At 37.7% G+C, this 25,000-nt stretch overlaps 1 protein-coding gene across 3 annotated transcripts in view; it reads right to left on the minus strand.

Moving 5' to 3' along the window:
- The window catches only part of LOC144959875 (uncharacterized), a 32,727-nt gene that overhangs the window by 3,455 nt on the left and 4,272 nt on the right, over nucleotides 1-25,000 (minus strand). For all 3 annotated transcript variants that reach the window (XM_078892693.1, XM_078892692.1, XM_078892690.1), the window contains 5 exons: nucleotides 17,595-17,716; nucleotides 8,845-9,023; nucleotides 5,673-5,816; nucleotides 4,406-4,553; nucleotides 1,008-1,080 (listed from right to left, as the gene is read on the minus strand). In XM_078892693.1, the coding sequence (XP_078748819.1) occupies nucleotides 1,008-1,080; nucleotides 4,406-4,553; nucleotides 5,673-5,816; nucleotides 8,845-9,023; nucleotides 17,595-17,716 (666 nt within the window). The remainder of the gene's footprint in view (nucleotides 1-1,007; nucleotides 1,081-4,405; nucleotides 4,554-5,672; nucleotides 5,817-8,844; nucleotides 9,024-17,594; nucleotides 17,717-25,000) is intronic.

A 25,000-nucleotide genomic window follows, 5' to 3' on the forward strand; every position in this document is an offset into this window, starting at 1 on the left:
GTTAACTTCTACAATATTGTTTCGAGCATTCGCTCTCATCAGGAAGTGAAATTGAAAGTAGATTGTTGTGTTTATCCCGAAAAGGTCACTTTGTGCCCAGGACTGCCCCGGACTACCCCAGACTGCTCCAAAAATGTTGCTCATTGTTCTGTTTTTCAACTTGATTTCCTGATCACCTTCTATTTGAAAGATTTTTATATCAATTATCAAAATTCTGCGGGAAGGGATGGCAAATTACACCAAATAAACGTGGAAACAACCCCCAAAAAACCCGCTTTTTTTTGTTTTCCACGTTTTTTTTGTGTGTATTGTTGTGCTGACGAAAGGTTTGTACCCGAAACGTCCATTGTCTGTTTTGTTCCCATACGAAGCCTCTCCATTTTCACTCTTTCGTTAGTATTTTACGATCACCGGCTTCAGGCAGCCCCTACCGTTTTCTACTTTACCATTGCTTGTAAATTTTCACCAGATCTTGTGACTTGTGTTGGGCTCTACATTTCTATAGAGATGGTTTTATTAGCTTTTTTATACCCTGTTTATCCTACTTTTTCGACTTCGCGGTTATGGTGGATTGTAGTTACATAGAAGGTGTTTGTTTTTGTGTACGTATGAAGATGTTTGTTCGTTTCTTCTCTTGAGTGTCGCCATGTTCGGTTTTGTGGTGATGTAGAATTTTTCTTCCAAGCAGAGGTTGCAAATCTTGGAAGAGGGGGAATACGACTGTGCTCTGGAGATGATTTGATGGTGGTTGTGATGATGATGATGATGATGATGATGATGATGATGATGATGATGATGATGATGATGATGATGAAGATGATGATTATGATGATGATGATGATGATGAAGATGATGATTATGATGATGATGATGATTATAGTGATGAAGATGATGATGATGATGATGATGATGTCAGTCATAAAGATGACAACAACAACAACAACAACAATAACAATGGTAATAGTACTCGTATACAACCATCACAAAGGTAATGGTGGTCTCCTTACATTTGTTCTCCATCGATCTCACAGTTGACCACGCCCCCTTCCGGTGGTGGAACTGGGTGGCACTTAAGTGGGGCTGAATAAATATGAAATGGTGGGAAGGGGGGAGGGGGGAGGGGGGGGGAGTGTAGGAACAAAAATAGAAATGCCTCAATTAAAAAAAATATAGAAAAAACAGCTCAAAATAAAATAAGTTGTAACAAAAGAAGTAATAGATATGTTATAAATTCCATGATTTGATTGGTCAAAAATCTACTGGTTAATTCATCCCGAATACGCTTCAACAGGAATGACGCATGTAACTTAGTAACATGCTCTAAACTACCAGAACAATGGCGACGCCCTTATGAAATATTTCTCCGACGAGCATAAAAGTGTATCCAGAGGAGAAAAACATTCAAAATCTGATCATGTTTTGACTTTTATACAATCTGATCACATGACATGTGAAAAAGTTCAAGCCAGAATGAAGAATAAAAGGTACCGATCTTCTTTGTTTAGAACCTAGCCGCTGGCTGCTGGGCGGACGTGACATCAGACTATTCAATCCTATTGACGCTCATTATAAAAATAAATAAATAATAAATAAAATCGAGCTTTTATATAGCGCAATATCCACTAAATGTGCTCAAAGCGCTTTACAAGGGGTCTCTGGTCAACAGCAACAGTTAACATGTAGGACGGGACATAACACCTGTTAGGCGATATTACAATTTTTCGGACAAAGACAACGCTGTTTACGGCCAGGTACTCATTTTACACCTGAGTACGGTGAGAGAATGTGAATAAAGAGCTTTCTCCGAGGACTCAACTATGCGCCGAGCGAGGCTCGAACCCGGGACCTTCCGATCCGAAAGCGAGTGTAATACCACTAGACCACATAGCCGCACAATTATAGTAATATGTCGGAGTCTAACAGGTGCAAAACGTGACGCAAATACGATAAGAGATATGAACTTCTATATAATGAGTCACGTTAACTCTCCACTTACCATTCGTCATGAACCATCCAATGAACATATGTATGTCTTTATTATGTTTTGTTGTTGGCTGAAGAAGGGTTTTGAGCCCGAAACGTTCGGTGTTTGGTAATTTGTTTTTTTTTTTTTTTTTTTTTTTGGAAGCTGCTAGATTCATTTTTGTTTATTTCTTCATGGTGAAAAATGAGTACCTGAACATTTACTGCGTTGTCTCTCTCGGAAAAAATGTAATATCGCCTAACAGGCGACATGTCTCGTTTAATATGATACGTGTTGCTGTTGGTCATGCACCCCTTGTAAAGCGCTTTGAGCACGTTTAGTGTATATTGCTCTCTATAAAAGATTATTTTTTAAAATTATTATTTTTTAGCCTATAATTTTAAGTGTGACGTGTAGTTTTCACACTATACTATTCAACAGTCGTTACGTCACTTCCTTCCTAATGACGCATGGTAACTTGATAACTGACTCTAAACTATCGGAACAATGGCGGACGCCCGAATGAAATATATCCCCGGCGTATCCAGAGGAGGAAAAAAAAAACATTATAAATTAGATCATGTTTTGACTTGTACACATTCTGATCACAAGACCTTATTAAAAGTTCTAGCCATCATGAAGAATAAACAGTAATGATTTTTTTGTTTCGAATCAAGATGGCCACCGTTGCCGGGCGGCGTGACATCAGACTACTGAATCCAATTGGCGGTTACGTTCAGGCCAGTTTAAAATGACGCTCATTATATTTTCAGACGAAAGATCACATACAAGTAACCGGTAGATTTTTGACCAATCAAAACATGGAATTTGTGCCACACCTTCACACAAGTTCAGACAAGAATGGTTAGTTGTTTATAAACAATAACGTGAATAAAAATCGACCTCTCTCTCTGTTAATTGCTGTTATTTTTTTATCGCAATGAGTGACTAGTTATCACATAATTTTCTCGATCATATGATGATAAACGTTTATGTTTACACATAGTTTTCTGTGTTGGTGTTGTTTCCAGCAGTAGAACAGTGGGCATTTTACTTAGACACATACCACGATAGTAAAACCTGTGTAGTTTACTATGTTTATCAATCACGGTCATTGGTTACATTATGACGACTGTCCTTCTTCTTCTTCTTCGTTCCCGTCACGTCACATGGTCAGTCCGGTCTGGTGAATGAAGCCCACAGTGGTCCTGAGGTCGTTCTCACTGCCGTACAGCTTCTTTGAGTATGGGGTTGGGTCAGGCCAGAAGTTCCTTCTCAACTGGTTGTACCTTGGACATTCCATTAGGACATGATGTCCATTTTCATTTTCAAGTCCGCAGTCACATTGTCCAGAGGCACCTGCTCTGGACATCCTCCACATATGTTCCTTTAACTGGTTGTGTCCAGTTCTCAGTCTGAAGATGATGACCTGTTCCTTTCTGTTGAGCACCTTGATTGGGTCATTCATGTTGTATTCTGGGTGCTTCCTCTCTCCATCTCTGAGACTGGATAAATTTGGCCATTTTGTTAATTTCTCCTGTTGAGTACATTGGGGAGGGTTGCTGCATGCGACTACCTGCCTTTGCCAGTTGGTCAGCGATCTGATTTCCAAGTATCCCACAGTGTCCTGGAATCCACTGCAGTACCATGTTGGTAAACTTGCTTAGCTTCATGAGGTCTTCCACCAAGGCGTCTATATCATCCGCAAAGGACATCATTATATCCTCCAGAACACGACTGTCCAAGAGGCGTGGTTATCAAGGTGTATAGATAGTATGCGCTTGGCGAAGAAGCTCATAACATTGCCATCCGGAAGTATAACGGACCAACACACAAAACGGTGTGTATCCATGAACGTTTATAGTCGGTTTAATACAGTTCAGTGAGCATTACTCATAAACGCGGATGGCAAAAAACAATAACAAAGACCTGAGTGACGTCATCTACATACTATCTATAGATAGAATGAAGTTGATGTCACTCGGGTCTTATTGTTTTTCCATCCGTGTATATGAGTAATAGGATTCAGTAGTCGTAACGTCACTTCCTTCCTAATGACGCATGGTAACTTAGTAACACTGGCTCTAAACTATCGGAACAATGGCGGACGCCCGTATGAAATATTTCTCCGGCGAGCATAAAAGCGTTTCCAGAGGAAAAAAACCCATAAATTTGATCATGTTTTGACTTTTACACATTCTGATACAAGGCATACGAAAAAGGAACGAAAAGTTCTAGCTAGCATGAAGAATAAAAAGTAATGATTTTCTTTGTTTAGAACCAAGATGGCCGCCGTTGCCGGGCGCGTGACTACTGAATCGTATTCTCACTAAACTGTATTGAACAGACCATAAAAGTTCATGGTTACACAGAGTTTTGTGTGTTGTTCCGTTATACTTCCGGATGTTAATGCTGTGAGCATTCTAACTATAGTCGACATACCATTTACAACGGGGCATCCAATGAGATCAAAGGTTAGAGCCACGTGACTGGACCACGTGATTGGATTGACTCTGACGTATTTGGCCTCGTGTGGACAATGAAGGGAAATCACTCTGTCCTCATCGCTGTTCCTGTTTCCGCTAAGAAACTGAAAAGACAAATAAATAAATAAATGAATAAATAAATGAATAAATAAAATAATTTAAAATAGTTAAATAATTGAGCTTTATATAGCGCAATATCCACTAAATGTGCTCAAAGCGCTTTACAAGGGGTCCATGATCAACATTAATATTTAAGATGTAGGACGGGACATGACGCCTGTTAGGCGATATTACAATTTTTCGGACAAAGGCAACGCTGTTACGGCCAGGTACTGATTTTAAACCTGAGTACGGTGAGAGAATGTGAGTAAAGAGCCTTTTCCAAGGACTCAACTATGCTCCGAGCGCGAGGCTCGAACCCAGGACCTTCCGATGCGAAAGCGAGTGTCATACCATTAGACCAAATAGCCGCAATTTAATTGAATTAATTAATTAATTAATTCACTCATTAAAAGAAAACAATAACAAAAACTGAAGAAATATAATAAACATATTTTAAAACAGTAATATCTACTCTTCAACAGTCGTAACGTCACTTCCCTCGTAATGACCCATGGTAACTTAGCAACTGGTTCTCAACTCTTGGAACAATGGTGGAAATATTTCTCCGACGAGCATAAAAGTGTATCCAGAGGAGAAAAACATTATAAATCTGATCATGTTTTGACTTTTATACATTCTGATCACATGACATGTGATTTCACTCTCACCTTATCCATCTTTAACATATAGATAGTTCGAAGATGACGTCACTCAGGTCTTTGTTATTGTTTTTTTGCCATCCGCGTTTATGAGTAATGATCACTGAACTGCATTAACGCGAATATTAACGTTCATGGATACACACAGTTTTGTGTGTTGGTCCGTTATACTTCCAGATGGCAATGTTATGAGCTTCTTAGCCAAGCGCATACTATCTATAACCGGACACAAGAACCCTCTTAGATTTATAGATAGCATGCGCTTGGCTAAGAAGCTCACAACATTGCCATCTGGAAGTATAACGGACCAATACACAAAACTATGTATAACCATGAACGTTTATAGTCTGTTTAATACAGTTTAGTGAGAATAACTCATAAACGTGGATGGCAGAAAAACAATAACAAAGACCTGAGTTACGTCAACTTCATTCTATCTAAAAATCTATGGCTAACACTCACCAAATCGTGACTTTCTCCGTCCGTGTATGGATACCACGTGACGCCATCGACGCTAAAAAGAAGACGAAAACTGATGACGTAGTCAGCAATTCCGTCACCCCTGACAACGATTCCGTTGATACGATGAAGGGAAGGTAACTCCACCTTATTGAAAGAACAAACAAACGAATTTATAAATACACTCATCATCATTCCCCATAACACTTAATACCAGGGCATTCACACAGTGTGTGGTAGCCTTGCTTAATACCAATCTTTCTTCTTTCTCCTCCTCCTCCTTCTCTTCCTCCTCCTCCTCTCCTCCTCCTCCTTCTTCTTCTTCTTCTTCTTCTTCTTCTTCTTCTTCTTCTTCTTCTTCTTCTTCTCTTCTTCTTCTTCTTCTTCTTCTTCTTCTTCTTCTTCTTCTTCTTCTTCTTCTTTTCTTCTTCTTCTTCTTCTTCTTCTTCTTCTTCTTCTTCTTCTTCTTCTTCTTCTTCTTCTTCTTCTTCTTCTTCTTCTTCTTTCTTCTTCTTCTTCTTCTTCTTCTTCTTCTTCTTCTTCTTCTTCTTCTTCTTCTTCTTCTTCTTCTTCTTCTTCTTCTTCTTCTTCTTCTTCTTCTTCTCTTCTTCTTCTTCTTCTTCTTCTTCTTCTTCTCTTCTTTCTTCTTCTTCTTCTTCTTCTTCTTCTTCTTCTTCTCTTCTTCTTCTTCTTCTTCTTCTTCTTCTTCTTCTTCTTCTTCTTTCTTCTTCTTCTTCTTCTTCTTCTTCTTCTTCTTCTTCTTTCTTCTTCTTCTTCTTCTTCTTCTCTTCTTCTTCTTCTTCTTCTTCTTCTTCTTCTTCTTCTTCTTCTTCTCTTCTTCTTCTTCTTCTTCTTCTTCTTCTTCTTCTCTCTTCTTCTTCTTCTTCTTCTTCTTCTTCTTCTTCTTCTTCTTCTTCTTCTTCTTCTTCTTCTTCTTCTCTTCTTCTTCTTCTTCTTCTTCTTCTTCTTCTTCTTCTTCTTCTTCTTCTTCTTCTTCTTCTTCTTTTCTTCTTCTCTTCTTCTTTCTTCTTCTTCTTCTTCTTCTTCTTCTTCTTCTTCTTCTTCTTCTTCTTCTTCTTCTTCTTCTTCTTCTTCTTCTTCTTCTCTCTTCTTCTTCTTCTTCTTCTTCTCTTCTTCTTCTTCTTCTTCTTCTCTTCTTCTTCTTTTTCTTCTTCTTCTTCTTCTTCTTCTCTTCTTCTTCTTCTTCTTCTTCTTCTTCTTCTTCTTCTTCTTCTTCTTCTTTCTTCTCTTCTTTCTTCTTCTTCTTCTTCTTCTTCTTCTTCTCTTCTTCTTCTTCTTCTTCTCTTCTTCTTCTTCTTTTCTTCTTCTTCTCTCTTCTTCTTCTTCTTCTTCTCTTCTTCTTCTTCTTCTTCTTTCTTCTTCTTCTCTTCTTTCTTCTTCTTCTTCTTCTTCTTCTTCTTCTCTTCTTCTTTCTTTTCTTCTTCTTCTTCTTCTTCTTCTTCTTCTTCTTCTTCTTCTTCTTCTTCTCTTCTTTCTTCTTCTTCTTTCTTCTTCCTTCTTCTTCTTCTTCTTCTTCTTCTTCTTCTTTCTTCTTCTTTCTCTTCTTCTTCTTCTCTTCTCTTCTTCTCTTTTCTTTCTTCTTTTCTTTCTTTCTCTCTTCTTCTCTTCTTCTTCTTCTCTTCTTCTCTTCTTCTTCTTCATTGGTTCATATTGTCATTAGGTCAAGCTGCTGAAGATTGTATGGTCGTCTTTTCCGTAACAGGGTTTTTTTTTAGAGGGAAGCAGGGAGCGATTTGTTGAAGTCATCAGTCGAAAGGGCTTGTTTACAATTGGGTGGTAGAGAGTTCCAAAGTCGGATGGTGGAGGGGAAGAAAGAGTAAGGATGATGCGCGCTCAGTCTAGACTTGAAAAAGTCAATGTGCGTTTTTTCTTTTTAATTTGTCACTGTACTAAAAATGATACAAGGCTGCTCGAAGCTGTGGACTGTAAAGAGTAAAAAACAAAAATGAATATAACAGATTCACAAAAATACCAAACACGGCTCAAAACCCTTCGTCAGCCAACACAAAAACAAAAAAGAACAATTAAGACATAAATACATTACTAAATTCCAGATTGACGACTGAAAAATTTCTCCTTCAGAGCCGGAGTTTATCCAGGTTTCTATAACGTGAAAGGGACATATAGGATGCTACTCTATCGCAAAGTACTTTCTATCAGATCTAAACAGACCCAGCCACCAAATCACTGCTGAGTGGACAGGGGGGGGGGGGTCAGAAAAAAATCTCGACTGCACCCGGGATCGATCTCGGTCCCTTTGCGTGTGCAGCGAGTGCTCTACCAACTGAGCTATCGGGACCCCCATGGGAGGCGATAAAACATCGTTATCTCCCTTTGACCATAACAGTCCTTGATAATATGAAACGTATATCATAACACTTATTTACATTCAAATTGAGCTTTATATATATATATATATATATATATATATATATATATATATATATATATATATATATATCGTGCAATATCCACTAAACGTGCTCAAGGCGCTTTACAAGGAATCCCTGGCCAACAACAACATTTAACATTTAGGACGGGACATGACGCCTGTTAGGCAATTTTGCAATTTTTTATCGGACAGAAAACAGCGCTGTCAACGGCCAGGTACTCATTTACACCTGAGTACCGTGAGAGAATGTGAGTTAAAGAGTTTTATCCAAGGACTCAATTATGCGCCGAACGAGGCTCGAACCCAGGACTTTCCGATCCGAATGCGAGTGTCATACCACTAGACCACATAGGTGCTTTATTTGGTAAATGTATCAAAGTCGAAAAATTAGCAAATAAAACGATAAACTTTAACAAGCTTTAATAGCAAAGGGGGCGAAGTAGCCGAGTGGTTAAGACATTACACTGTGACCCTGAAGGACCCGGGTTCGTGCCCCGCTTCAGGGACTTTCGTTTTTTTTTTCCTTGAGCAAGATTATTATTAACCCTCAATTTGCTCACTTGGACAACATGGGTGATTCCTGTTGACATCAGACATCTTGTTTGATGAAATTTCTATATTCCTTCGTGGATTGCCCAGGTGACGATATCTTATGATGTCGTGGCGAAAAAGGGCATATTTTTATTTAAAATAGTAATAACTATATTATGGGATGTATGAACTGAATCAAGAGTCAAAAATTAACCCAAGTTGTAACTTTACCTGAATAAACTGATCTAAGCTATCCACTTCCGGTCTCCAAGCCGCGTTCCACGGGTTTCTAAGCAACGCCCTGTCGGCCAGAGGAATGACGCCATTGGCTAAAGAATCGCTGGATGCCGTGACGATCACGTGGTTGGGAGAACGGCGATATTCCGTCATCAGACGTTTCTTGCACGTGTCTAAACGGAAAGAGATAAAAGATTTGTGCCCCGTCGTCTTGATGAGGTATTTTTATGCATGTGGGGTGATCTAGAATCTAAAAAAATAAAATTTAGCTTTTATATAGCGCAATATCCACTAAACGTGCTCAAAGCGCTTTACAAGGAGTCCCTGGCCAACAGCAACATTTAAAATTTAGGACGGGACATAACGCCTGTTAGGAGTTATTTAATTTTTTTTCGGACAGAGACAACGCTGTTGACGGCCAGGTACTCATTTGACACCTTAGTACGGTGAAAGAATGCACCGAACTAGGCTCGAACCCAGGACCTTTTGATCCGAAAGCGAGTGACATACCACAAGACCACATAGCCGCACAAACGTGTCTAAATGGAAATAGATAAAAGATATGTGACCCGTCGTGTTGATGAGGTATTTTTTTTATGCATGTGGTGTTCTTCAATCCAGAAGATTGCTTTCCTCATAACCCCCCCCCCCCCCCCGCCCCCAAGATCTGAGAACGTGTGGATGAGACAATGTCAGACAAAGCAAGAATGAAAAATGTGACCCTTCGCCTCGAAACGGTATTAAGTCGGGATGGTTAAGATGCTGAAAATTGAATTTATAGCCAGAAATATCAGACTTGGGTTGAGTTTAAATGTTTTATTTACGGGAATGAATATCATATTTCAGGGTACCAGCACCAGTACATCGAAATTTTGACCAGTTTAGATTTAATTTTGGCTTTTGAGTATCTGGTTCATCCTGACATAATACCGTCTTGAGTCGATGGGTCACAAATAGAAGATTTAAAAAATAAACATCTTAAAAAAATCAGTCTTCCTCGACTCGGGATCGAACCTCAGACCTTCTGATCATAATAAAATGAATTTTTGGGGGGCTTAAAAATAGGAATTGTGAAGGATTATTGAACGTATTAAGATATTAAGGCTCTTGACCCATATTCTTTCATCGTATTTAATGAAAAACGAATATCTGACCGTTACAAGCATAATCTTTGTCTGAAAAATTGTAATATCGCCTAACAGGAGCCTTACAAGGTGTACTAAAGTTGTAGAAAGGTGTACTAAAGTTGTACAAAGGTGTACTAAAGTTATACAAAGGTGTACTAAAGTTGTACTAAAGTTGTGCTAAAGTTGCACTAAAGTCGTGCTAAAGCTGTGCTAAAGTTGTGCTAAAGTTGTGCTAAAGTTGTGCTAAAGTTGTGCTAAAGTTGTGCTAAAGGTGTGCTAAAGTTATTCTAAAGTTGTACAAAAGTCGTGCTAAAGTTGTGCTAAAGTTGTGCTAAAGTTATTCTAAAGTTGTACAAAAGTCGTGCTAAAGTTGTGCTAAAGTTGTGCTAAAGTTGTGCTAAAGTTATTCTAAAGTTGTACAAAAGTCGTGCTAAAGTTGTGCTAAAGTTGTGCTAAAGTTATTCTAAAGTTGTACAAAAGTCGTGCTAAAGTTATTCTAAAGTTATTCTAAAGTTGTACAAAAGTCGTGCTAAAGTTGTGCTAAAGTTATTCTAAAGCTGTACAAAAGTCGTGCTAAAGTTGTGCTAAAGTTATTCTAAAGCTGTACAAAAGTCGTGCTAAAGTTGTGCTAAAGTTATTCTAAAGTTGTACAAAAGTCGTGCTAAAGTTGTGCTAAAGCTGCCAAAGGCTTAGTGTTCAATTGGTAAAATTGATACATTTTACATCTACTCTATTTTAAGTAGGTAATTTAATTTACGAATATTGAATGTATTTAGATCAACGTGCATGTATTGATAGCAGGTCTAATAACCGATCACAATTATGGGCGGTTATTTAACATTGCTGTAATGGACAACATGTTACCAAAACTGCAAATATATATGAGCCTAAAAGGCCTAAAAGCTTAACCCTCTCCGCGAGGACGAGAGACGCATGCGCACAACCAACATGACGTTCTCTCTCTAATAACTTTTCCGCCGGTGGCGTCACAGACTATGGGTGACGTCCAATCAAGGGACGCTTCTCTTCCGCTAATCTCATTCCCTATAGATTTTTAATTCACATTTAATTTGTAGATACATCACAATGATCTTTGTTTAATCAATAAGAACATAAAGTTGTTTTGTAGAGAGATTGTTTGAACGCAATTATGGGCCTGCTTTGACATTGTTGTAATGGACAATATGTTGTAATAGTTTGAGAGTATTTCCATTATAACAATGAGCCTATAGCAATCTGGGTTATCAGACCTGCAAATAAATATACACGTTGGTATAGATAGAACGAAGATGACGTCACACAGGTCTTTGTTATTGTTTTTGCCATCCGCGTTTATGAGTAATGCTCACTTAACTGCATTATCCAGACTATAAAAGTTCATGGTTACACAGTTTTGTGTGTTGGTCCGTTATACTTCCGGATGGCAATGTTGTGAACTCCTTGGCCAAGCGCATTCTATCTATAGATCTAATCTCCCAGGCTGATTTTTTTTTTTTTGGGGGGGGGGGGGTTTCTCTCGTTTTGTCTAGCACTATTTCGTACACGTTTTTCCAGATCTTTATCAGATTAAATTAAATTAAATTGAATTAAATTAGAGTTTTTATATAGCGCAATATCCACTTAATGTGCTCAAAGCGCTTTACGAGGGATACCTGACCAACAGCAACACGTAACATGTAGAACTAGACATGACGCCTATTACGCGATATTACAATTTTTTTCCTACAGAGACAACGCTGTTAACGGCCAGGTACTAATTTCACACCTGAGGACGGTGAGAGAATGTGAGTAAAGAGCCTTCTCCAAGGACTCAACTATGCACCGAACGACCGAGGCTCAAACCCAGGACCTTCCCATCCGAAAGCGAGTGTCATACCACTTCACTTCACTAGACCACATAGCCGCACAAGATACATGAAATAGGGAATGAGATTAGCGGAAGAGTAGCTTCCCTTGATTGGACGTCACCGGTGGAGAAGTTATTTGTAAACAAACCAACTACAAGCCAAGCGCTCCAAATACAACATTTATTATTCATATTTATGTACAAAAATGCATAACGTTGATTACGATATGCATTTTTGTACAGAAATATGAATAATAAATGTGCTTTGAAGTGTGCATCCAGATCTTGTATTTTATTATCTATTTCATTTGGTTTCTAAAAATAACTGCTAAATGTCTTACATCTCCACGGCCACAGCAAAACGTGGCGACCTCTACAGATAAGGGAAGGTAGGAAGAAGTCACCATATGAATTTAAACATACCTACGTTAGATAAAAACGCAACAACAGTACTATTAGGTGTACACACATACACAGATACATACATACACACACACAGTGTGTGTGTGTGTGTGTGTGTGTGAGAGAGAGAGAGAGAGGGAGCGAGAGAGAGGGAGAGAGAGAGAGAGAGAGATCTGATAGACAGCCGTACAATAGGACGTTTTGGGTTTCCCCTTTAGCAACAAAACGAAACGAATGAAACCCTAAAGACGAATGATAAACATTATCCCATATTATCTCATTCGTCTGCAGTGTTTCATTCATCTTGTTTTGTTGATAAAGGAGAAACTCGAAACGTCCACATTGTCTGTTTTCATTTTTATTAAAATTGAAGCTTACATTCAATTTCACATTGTTATTTATTTCTTTCAGCTTCGAGCAGCAACATTTACATGAATTACTACAACAATGTTAGAATAAACCTATAAACCTCTGTCGTTCGTTAATGGAATGAACTCCCTCGGGAGTTGATAGAAACTAAAAACAAGAGATAGTATGCGTATGGCTAAGAAGCTCACAACATTGCCATCCTGAAGTATAACGGACCAACACACAAAACTGTTTGTAAACTTAAAAGGTTAATACAGTTTAGTGAGAATTATTCATAAACGCGGATGGCAAAAATCAATAACAAAGACCAAGTGACCTCAACTTCATTCTGTCTATACAGAATTTGAAAAGGTCTTGGAACCGTGGAAAAAAAATATCAAAAATGGAAAGATCACAGCCTGTATTTTGAATATGTGAGTGAGTTTGTGTGTGTGTGTGTATATGTGTATGTGTGTGTGTGTGTGTGTGTGTGTGCGAGCGTGTGTCGTGAAATTCACGTGAGAACTGTAGTCTGGATCCTATATAATTTAAGGGGCTACCAAAACGACCACGAAGAAGAAGGTGATCTCCATTATCAGAAATGCAAATATGTGCACGTATAGTAGGGGGAATTAGGTCCAAAAAACCCTTGAATTGTGCAATCAGGGTTGAAAGCATGAAAATTATATATGTTGTAGAATATGAAAAACCCTATAATTTATGATATAGAACCACTCTGAGAGATCAGTATTAGTTGAGATACAAGGTTTTTAAGATTAGAAAATTTTGAAATGGACGACAAAAATGTCTTTCATTTTTATTGTGTAAACATTCGAGGCAAGCCGACCCAAGGTTGTTTTACGTCATCCTTTGGATTCCTATTGGTGACTATTTTTAGCGTCGAAGCGGATGTTTTCCTTTCCCTTTACTTTCGATTCACGAACCATACAAATTATTTCATAGTAAATATTATTCAATTTCACTTGTTTTAAAGGACGTCTTGCGAGCAATATTCTAAAATATAAGATTTTTCTGCATCCGATTTAATTAGTATAATCAATTGCTCTAAAACGGATGGGCAGGCGAGCAGAGGGGTAGACAAAACAGACTAGCCAAAAGTGCTCCTTCTCCCCTCCTCCTTTCTTCTTTTCTTTCCAAAAATACTGCCAGAATCGTTTTACGTGAGTTAAAACCTATTTCGGTCAAACTTGATGACAGTAAAGAGTCGGCATACCACTTAAATTATATAAGAATGCTATCATCATCATCATCATCATCATCATCATCATCATCATCATCATCATCATCATCATCATCATCAACCACTATGATTGTGGCAAGTTATTTACTTTACGTTATTTACTGCATGGGGACAATGGGAGAATAGGCTATTTGTACTGTTGTGTCCTTATGTAAGGCACTGCACGCATTTTGCCTGCTGATGATGGGTCTTTAACAGAAAGAACGAAAGAAAGATATATATATATATATATATATATATATATATATATATATATATATATATGAAAGAATATTGCATATGCCTAATAAAGGAATGCGTTTGCATGCTTTCAGATACACATACAATGGCAAAAAGAACTGCTCCCAGAGACTGGGACCAGTGTTTGATATGCCCACAAGATAACACAGGCCGATTATAATGTCCCTCTAAGTCGAGAAGGTATGACAAAGGGCAAGGCTATTCGGCTATGAAACTCTTTTTGAAGATTTAACACAATTCAATTCTTTGGTTTGTGATGAAAACAAGTTGGATAGATCTATTTTTTCAAATTCATCAGAAAGAAATGAGATTATTGAAAGCTTAAAACAAAATTATGCTAAATGGCATAAGTATTGTCATGTAAAATTTAATGTCAACAAAATTAGGCGATTAGAATTAAAGGAATCTAAAAGAAATACCCTACAAGAATTCCAAACTTCGTCATTCGACTTGGAGGGGTCACCGAATGAGAATAATGAGACAACGTTCAAAATTAGAGTTTGGCTATAATAAACAAACTTGCTTTTTTTGGGGTATAAACATGGAATCGAGAGTTCTGTTATGACAACAGACATGGAAGAAAATATTCGTGAAATAGCGTTATCTATCAAAGATTCTGATATGTTGTCATTTTTCGCCGGAGAAGATTTAGTCGTCCGGGAGGCACACTACCATAAAATTTGTCTTGCACGATACTTAAAAAACAAGCTTTAAAAGATGTCACTGGTGATGATAATGATGATGTGTCATTATCATCACCGGTGACATCTTTTAAAGCTTGTTTCTTGAAAGAAGTCGAGCTTTTGCTAGCATTATATCTTTTATAGAACAGAACACGGCAACAAATGTGGCGATCGATATGAACCACAGTGGAGCTTATTTCCAGAATTGTCAAAAGTGTCCCAAAAACTCATCAAGTGTTCATGTAAGAGAGAATGTATCGGCACCCGATGCAAGTGTTTAAGGTCCGTTTGCCTTGCACGGACTTGTGTAGATGCGGGGGTCTTAGGTCAGTACAGTAATGAGTAAAATTCTCTCTCTCCTTCTCTCTCTCTCTCTCTCTCTCTCTCTCTCTCTCTCTCTCTCTCTCTCTCTCTTTTCGTCTCTCCCACTCGCTCCCTCTCCCTCTTTTATCTTCTAGTTACAACACGAAATAACCATCAGTTAGCTACTGTAAATGGTTACCAGTGTATTTAAAGTTTTAGAACGCACATTGTATTATCGTGGTTATTTCCTCGGATAAGTAATGCTATATAGGAAAAAATAAAAGTGCTAAAAACGCACTGTTATGATAAAATGCCAGAGTGGTTCTATATCAGGTGTTATTTATACGGGTCTTAGCTACCTATATGCTAATTTTCAGTATTTCAACCCCAATTTGCACGGTTTTAGCCTAATTTTCCCTAATACAATGAATATGAAGAAAATATATATTTTTACGCAGTCCCTAATACAATGAATATGAAGAAAATATATATTTTTACGCAGTTATTTCCCTTGTTTAATATAGCTGTAATAGGTAAAATCTAAGGCCTTAAACCGATACGTTATGATTGATTGCCAGAGTGGTTCTATATCAGATGTTTTTTCTATGGGTCTTAGCAACCTGTATGCAAATTTTCATGCTTTCTACGCAAATTTGCACGGTTTTAGCCTAATTCCCCCTACTAGTAGGCATAAAAGCTTAATAATAGGATAATTGAGTGAGTTTGTGTATGTGTGTATGTGTCTGTCTGTGTGTGTGTGTGTGTGTCGTGAAATTCATATGTGATCTGTGTAGTCTAGATTCTCTATTTCAGTGGCAACTACAACGACCACGGAGCAGAAGAAGAAGAAGAAGAAGAAGAAGAAGAAGAAGAAGAAGAAGAAGAAGAAGAAGAAGAAGAAGAAGAGGAAGAAGAATGATGATGATGAAGAAGAAGAAGAAGAAGAAGAAGAAGAAGAAGAAGAAGAAGAAGAAGAAGAAGAAGAAGAAGAAGAAGAAGAAGAAGAAGAAGAAGAAGAAGAAGAAGAAGAAGAAGAAGAAGCTGATCCCGGTTTTCAGACCTGCAAAAATGTGCCTAAAAGGCCTAAACGTTTAACCCTCTCCTTACCACCTGCAGCAAACTCGTCACATTTGTTACAGTGACACAATTTATAGGGAATGAGATTAGCGGAAGAGTAGCGTCTCTTGATTGGACGTCACCCATAGTCTGTGACGTCACCGGCGGAAAAGTTATTAGAGAGAGAACGTCATGTTGGTTGTGCGCATGCGTCTCTCGTCCTCTGATAAAATTTCGACTGTACCCCGGATCGACCTCGGTCATTTTGCATGTGAAGCGAGTGCTCTACCAACTGAGTTATCGGGCCCCCCCCCCCCCCCCTTTCTGATGAGGGTTATTTAAATCGATCAATATAGTTTAAAGGACGAGTTTTCTGGGCCAAATATTTAAATCCACGTGTGATTACAGAGTACGACAGTTGGCTGGGTAAGATTTGGAATAAGATAAAGATCTGTACAATTATGTGTATGAAAGGTGCCAGACAAATCAAGAAAGAAAAATTGAAGAAAAAAAAAAAACATCCCAAAAAAACCGGTCGACCTCGACTGGGAATTGAACCTCAGACCTTCTGATTACAATTCAGACGTGCAACCATTACTTTAATTGTATCACGTCTGACCGGTAATCAGAAGGTCTGAGGTTCGATCCCCAGTCGAGGTCGACTGATTTTTTTGGGATGTTTTTTGTTTTTTTCTTGTTCTTTTCTTTCTTGCTTTGTCTGGCACCTTTCATACACACTCGGTCAGATCTTTATCTTATACTGGTGCCTGCTACTTAACTCTCTCCTTACCAGCCATTTTCAGGATTTTCCCCAAAATTTCACACCCAACTTTTATCACTTAAACACAATACCAGTAAAATTCTTGCCATAAATAATTTCTTTAGCAAAACATGCTCTACAACACACTGTTCATTTTCTTTAAATTTTATGATGTACAAAAGAAATTTGAAAAAGAAATATGCTGGTTGTATCGTAACGAATGTGACCATTTTCCTGTAGTTGGTACGGAGAGGGTTAAAGTCCCTCAACCCTAACACCGGCTATATCCGTAGTTTACCCAGGTTTTTATTACATTTTTATGAGACAAATTATAGGCGTAGTATCAAAGCTAATGTTTTTAGTTTTTACATGTTAATGGTAGTTGAATAAAACTATCTATGCACATGTTCATATTTAATACATTTTTTTCCAATTTTGAAAAGAAGCAAATAGCTCTGGGATTGAGTGAGTTAATTTAAGATTTGTGATCCTTCGCCTCAAAACGGTATTAAGTCGGGATGGTAAAGATGTTGAAAATTGAATTTATAGCCAGAAATATCAGACTTGTGTTGAGTTTGTATGTTTTATTGAGGAGAATGGATACCATATTTTAGGGTGCTGATATTTTTGACCAGTTTTAACATTTAATTCGGTTTTTAAGCATCTGGTTCGTTCCGACATAATACCGTTTTGAGACGATGGGCCACACTTGGAATACCTTGACAAACGGGTAGATAGTCTGCCTCCATCCAATGACCCGTGTTCACGTCACAGGTCCTCACTACGACCTTCTCCCTGGTGTCAAACTCCTGCCCGTTGTAACACGTGGCGAGACATCGTCTGGATGATAATGATGATGATAAATTAGATGACAATTTAGATGAAATGGATAATGATGAAGCTAACAAAAATGATAATGGTGATGTTTATAATGTTTGAAGGATGTAGAATCATGAAGAACACGAAGATGGTTTAGATGATGAAAGATTTAATTCGTGATTATAGAGATGGCCAATGAAGATGACGTCACTCAGGTCTTTGTTATTGTTTTTTTTGCCATCCGCGTTTATGAGTAATGCTCACTGAACTGTATTGACTTGGCTATAAACGTTCATGGATACACACGGTTTTGTGTGTTGGTCCGTCACACTTCCGGATGGCAATGTTATGAGCTTCTTAGCCAAGCGCATACTATCTATAGATAGTCTGCGTTTGGCTAAGAAGCTTATAACATTGCCATCCGGAAGTATAACGGACCAACACACAAAACTATGTGTAACCAAGAACTTTTATAGATAGAATGCGCTTGGCCAAGGAGTTCACAACATTGCCATCCGGAAGTATAACGGACCAACACACAAACTCTGTGTAACCATGAACTTTTATAGTCTGGTTAATACAGTTTAGTGAGAACAACTCACAAACGCAGATGGCAAAAACAATAACAAAGGCCTGAGTGACGTCATCTGCATACTATCTATAGTCTGGTCCATACAGTTTAGTGAGAAGTACTCATAAACGTGGATGGCAAAAACAATAACAAAGACTTGATTTACGTCATCTTCGTTCTATCTATAGATAACCAGTGAGTGAGAATGTACCAAGGGTCATGAAGATAATTGGATTCAATAGTCTGACGTCACGTCCGCCCAGCAACGAGCAGATTGGTTCTAAACAAAGAAAATCGGTACTTTTTATTCTTCACGCTGAGTAGAACTTTATCACATATCATGTGATCAGAATATTTTATAAAAGTCAAAACATGATCAGATTTATAAGATTTGTCTCCTCTGGATACACTTTTATGGTCGTCTGATAAATATTTCATAAGGGCGTCGGCCATTGTTTAGAACCAGTTACTAAGTTACTATGCGTCATTAGGAGGGAAGTGACGTCACGACTGTTGAAGCTTATTACTGGATGTGTTGTAAACCCTGATTAACAACTTAACTGGCGGTGTCTGGAATAACTCGAAGTTCAAAATTTGGTCAGTGAACTCTCCCTCAGATATAGATAGTATGCGCTTGGCTAAGAAGCTCACAGCATTGCCACCCGGAAATACAGCGGACCAACAAACAAAACTGTGTGTAACCATGAACATTTATAGTCTGGTTAATACAGTTTAGTGAGAATTACTCATAAACGTTGATGGCAAAAAAGAATAACAAAGACCTGAGTTATGTCAACTTCGTTTTATCTATTGATAGTTCGAAGTTGACGACACTCAGGTCTTTATTATGTTTTTTGCCATCCGCGTTTATGAGTAATTCTCACTAAATTGTATTAACCAGACTATAAACGTTCAAGGTTACACGTAGTTTTGTGTGTCGGTCCGTTATACTTCCGGATGGCAATGTTGTGAGCTTCTTAGCCAAGCGCACACTATCTATAACGATCAGAATTTGAGGGACAAATTTAAATTTTCTTGCAAAAAAATTAAATTAAAAAACGGTAGAATGGATAACGAGAGAGAGAGAGAGAGAGAGAGAGAGAGAGAGAGAGATAGATAGATAGATAGATAGAGAGATAGAGGGGAGAGAGAGGGAGAGATAGAGAGAGATAGAGGGGAGAGAGAGGGAGAGAGATAGAGAGAGAGAGATAGAGGGGAGAGAGAGAGAGAGAGAGAGAGAGGGAGATAGATAGATAGATAGATAGAGAGAGAGAGGGAGAGAGAGATAGAGAGATCGAGAGAGATAGAGAGAGGGAGAGAGAGAGATAGAGAGAGAGAGAGATAGAGGGGAGAGAGAGAAAGATAGAGGGGAGAGAGAGAAAGAGAGAGAGAGATAGAGAGAGAGATAGAGAGAGATAGAGAGAGATAGATAGAGAGAGAGAGATAGAGAGAGAGAGATAGATAGAGAGAGAGATAGAGAGAGAGATAGATAGATAGAGAGAGAGAGAGAGAGAGAGAGAGAGAGAGAGAGAGAGAGAGCGGATGTTTCAAGCGTCTTGCAGATAAGAATTTGGATGTGCTGTAAATCCTGGTTAAGCATTTAACTACCGTATCCTTAGAAAATACGCGTATTTAAAAATTTGGCCAGAAAACCCGTCCTTCAAATAGCGATCGACTTAAATGACACATATCTTGGCAAAAACCCTCAAACCTGGGCCTTCGGGAAGTCGAAATTAATGTCCCAGGTTTGATAGTTTTTGCCAAGATGAGGGTCATTTAAATGGATGAAATTTGAAGGAAGATTTTTCTGGCCAAATTCTTTCGAGATGTTTTCTTTCCAGAGTACTATGGCAGTTAAATGGTTAGAGATTATGGAAACACGTAGCATCAATACAAACATACACACTTACACATGTTATACCTATAGATAGTATGCGCTTGGCTAAAAAGCTCACAACATTGCCTTCCGGAAGTATAACGGACCAACACAAAACTATGTGTAACCATGAACGTTTATAGATAGTAAGCGTTTGGCTAAAAAGCTCACAACATTGCCTTCCGGAAGAATAACGGACTAACACAAAACTATGTGTAACCATGAACTTATAGATGGTATGCGCTTGGTTAAAAAGCTCACAATATTGCCTTCCGGAAGTATAACGGACCAACATAAAACTATGTGTAACCATGAACGTTTATAGATAGTATGCGCTTGGCTAAGAAACTCACAACATTGCCATCCGGAAGTATAACGGACCAACACACAAAACGATGTGTAATCCTGAACGTTTATACGGCCTTTTTTTTTTAAAAAAAAAAGCCAAATTCTAGTCCTCAAATTTTAAAAAAGTCAAGTATTTCCAACATACTCATTATTTTGTGTATGCTTTCTGTGATATGTATGCAACATAAAATTGTAATAACAGGGTTTAATGAGTTTCCAGTGGTCACTTATTCAAGTATTTGTGAATCACGATCCACATGTGACTCATTCCTGTTACGCTTATAAAATTATGTCACATTACATAAGTTAACACATTTTTGGACAACTATTGAAATAAAACATTGGAAAACAATAAACACAGAGCATTGATACCAATTCTGACAACAAAATGACATTTATTGTTTTACAAAAGGCATTCAGAAATCAATTTTTGAAAACAAAGGATATTATTTGAGCAATCATCATCTCCAAAAATTTATAGGAAAATGGCAAAAATAAAAATTGTTTACCATATTCTAGGTATATAAGTGTTAAACCACCACAAATAATATTTCCTTTCAAGTATTTATATTTGTCATGAAAAAAAAATATGAAAAAGTCATTCTTAACAGGAATGATTTTATGTAACAGGAATGAGTGGACGTAACAGGAATGAGTTTTCTGTTACAGGAATGAGTAATTACAACATATTTATTCGAAAGGATTATAAATTCAATACGCTTAGTGATTGCAACTCAAAAGGGGAACAAAATGGTTAGGGCGCCAATACATTGATTTGGGGCTTATGTTGGTAGAGACTCACAAAAGAGCACCAACATTGTTTGTTAACTTAACTCTAGGTTGAATCAATTGACTCAAGATAACTCTTTCGTGGCAGTTCGGAATGTTTGGATAAACAGACAAAAGAGGCATCTTTAAAATACTGGAAAGATCAAGAAGCTGCCACATACCCATGTATGATTTTGGTTTACTTAATGACATAACGTCCAGTTTGAACATCTCTTCCAGGGTATCTTTATCATTTATGTGAACATCGGGAATATAACGGTCCGAGTTTGTGACAAAAAATTCAACAACTGTCTGGATGTTGTCATTGAGTGATGCAAGGTTTGAATCTGACAAATAATGGTCCTTGTGTAAAGCCAGCTCTTATTTCAATCGTACTCGTATTTCGTCTTTTTTGTGTCTTTGCCAAATGCATACACTGCACCACAGGCAGGCAGGCAATCCCCATCGGCCCTCAGCTTGACTGGAAATAACTGTTTCCCATCACACAGAGATCTAGGTATAACATTTGGAATGAAATGTGTAAACCTGTTGTCAATACCAATGCGAGTTTTGATTACACTTCTGCTGGCCCCAACTATTTCACAAACACGTAATGCTTGTTTTTCACATTCATCAACCACTTCATCAAATGATTTGTATTCATTCAATATTTTGATAAAACCATTGTAATCGATTTCAGTCGGCATCACCGTAATGTCTATGTCATCTAAGTCATGTTCATCACTTGAGTCACTGTTTAAGTCAACCGGTGCAACCTCAGGCATGACTCCATCATTACCTTTGAAAACCTGTTGCTTCACATCACTTTGTAGAAATGAATGTTTGGTGTCTTCTAAGAGTGCAAAATGATTTTGTAATGTTCATATCACTAATTCTTTTTCCACCTGTCTTGTTTTCACAGCTATCTTTCAAAAAATTTTTAAAAGTTTTTGATCGGGTTGTCAACGGAAGTTTGTGTTTTTTAATGGCATGTCCAACCGCTTTTTGTACTTTTCGGACTTCTTTTTCGAATGAGAAAGAGAGGAGGACACCTTTTCACTTCTTCAAGACTTTGGTTTTTCAACATAAAGGTTTCATTGGCTGTTTTAGTAGCTTGCTATTTTTGACAAGAGACATACTGGTGTGGAGCTTTTGAGTGTGAGGATGGAGTGTAACTCAGATCAAGATTTGGCTTTTTCCGTTTTGTAGTGTGTGTGTGGTAGTTTTTTAAATCCAATTCTTTCTCTGTTTTCGTTGTTCACTTGGTGTCTTATCTTTTATAGACTTTTCTTTTCACTCGATTTGTCGCTTTGGTATTTGTCTTGTTCTTTATTAAGACAAACAGCATGTCGAATTGGATCTTCATCTCGTCTTTGACGGTAAAGTCGTTGCTCTCGGCTGGCGTCATGGCTTTTTTGGCCTTTGTGATAAGAAAACAAAATAGAACAATCGTTACAACAAATTTATGGCCCTTGAAAATGAACAATATTATCAATTTCCATTTCGCCACCCTCATTCCTGTTACAAAACAAGGTGTAACAAGAATAAAAGTCAAGAAACAAAGAAAACTATTATGTGATACAATGTCACATTTGTACAAGCGATACCGGGACGTTAAAATCATGGTTATCATCTAAAATGTATCTGAGCCTAACAGGCAACAAGCTATGTTTGGACATTAGGCATTTTGGTACTGGCAAGGTAACTTTGCACTAAAATAGTCTTTCAGCAATGGAAGAAATTAATATGTATACAATAAAAATGTTTTAATGGTAACCTTGTAACCATGAATGTTACCACTTTAATATACATAAGCCTGTTTTGTTTTTGTTGTTTTTAAGGGTTTTACGGCGCTTGCAACACATTTAGGTCATATCAGCGCCAGTAAAAAGGGAGAAAATGGGATGGTAAAAAGTTCTAGAATTACAATTAAAGCACCCAAGAGAAAGTAAGACAAAGGGGAACTGGGAACAAATAGGGATCAGATGTAGATTCCAAGAGCATACCACCGATGTGCTTAGTTTGAGATCACCTATAAGTCTCATCCGGACACAAGCACAAAATCCAACAAATGCTTACATTATACATTTAAAATAACAAATATAATAATACATAACAGAGAGATGATTTACAAGGAAAAATAATATCATCTCCCAAAACAATAACTATGCATTTGACTGTTTCCCTCCCAGTCAGGACTCCGGCCAGGGCCAGGACAAAATCAAGTAATCTCATTCCAAGAGAAAGACAGAAAGCATGTTGGAAAACAGATATAATGGGATGGAAGACGCAGTATGTACCTCCCTGACCACTATGGGAGGTCAGGAACCCCACCCAGTCATAGGCCTGTAACACTTCAGTGGTTTACAAAACACTTTATCAAACACATCGTTATGAAACAAAAGAATATGCTATGAATCAATAAACCATGTGGAGGCGCCGTCGACGAGTGTTTACCTTACGGAACTCCCGACCGGGAGGTACCAGGTTCGAAACCCTCCACAACCATAGTGTGGTTTCTTTAATCAAGGAAATTAATTCCAGTTGCTTCACTTTGCTTCACCCAGGTGTATATTATGGTACCAGTGCTGCTGGGGAATGTAATTTGCTATAGACCAACGTTGTATTCATAAGTTAAATGTCTGTTTCATGCTACAGAAAAAGGGATAAGCTCTGATTCTATTGGCCATTATGCTCCAAAGGACTTAGCTACAATAAAACGTGTGTTTCATTTTATGAAAGTTCACATTCCTCATTCCTCTTACTCATTCCTGTTATGTTTTCCTCATTCCTATTACATCCCGCATTCCTGTTACAAAACAAGGTGTAACAGGAATGAGTGTAACAGGGATGCGTTTATCTCGCTTCGATTCATACTATCCCTAAAATATGAATTAATCTTACATCTTTGTATGTATGTCTGCATGTATGTATGTATGTATGTATGTATATGTGTTTGTATGTACGCTCATTTCTTTTGTATACATGTGTAGAAACAATGTGCAAGCGTGTATGTTCGTGTATGGCTGTGTCTGTATTTGTAAATGTGTTGATGTTCATACCATGAACCAAACTGAGCATTGTTTACCTCACATGAATTGCCTTTAATTTGGACAATAAAGATTATTATTATTATTATTATTATTATTATTATTATTATTATTATTATTATTATTATTATTATTAAAGTATGACTATTATTTCGAGCCTTAAATAAGCTATATACTGATACGTTTTATTTTTAATACAAGTTCTAATTTAAATAACAAGCCCTGGTAACAGGAATGAGGGTCATGGTCTAATGTTGAACATTACTCACCATTCCTGAAGCGGTTTTGATCTGGAAATCACACTGGGTGAAAAATAAAACATGTGTTTCGGCCATGATGGAAAAGGGGCATCTATTGCGAGAAAACATCGTGAGTTGCACTTCTATTGTTTAGAGTATTTTAATAGGGATGATCTTTATTAACTTTCCATGTGCTCGAGGTCATTGGTCACATTGCAAAATGTGCTCAAAGTGACCCACATAGTGAAAAGTGTTCACAGATTTTTAAATATCTAACATCACGATTGGTCATTTGATTCAGCTTGACACATGGGTATGTTTATAACATTTGTAAACAAAGCAGCGTGTTGACATTTGTGAAGAAATATCCAATCGTTGGACAGCAACAAATCATGTGATTGATGACCCGGTTGGACGAAAACATGAATATAGATCGCTCCCATTGGTTAATTT

The sequence above is a fragment of the Berghia stephanieae genome, chromosome 14 (assembly GCF_034508935.2).
Source record: "Berghia stephanieae isolate SIO BIC M18660-M18661 chromosome 14, UCSD_Bste_1.3, whole genome shotgun sequence".
NCBI lineage: Eukaryota > Metazoa > Mollusca > Gastropoda > Nudibranchia > Aeolidiidae > Berghia > Berghia stephanieae.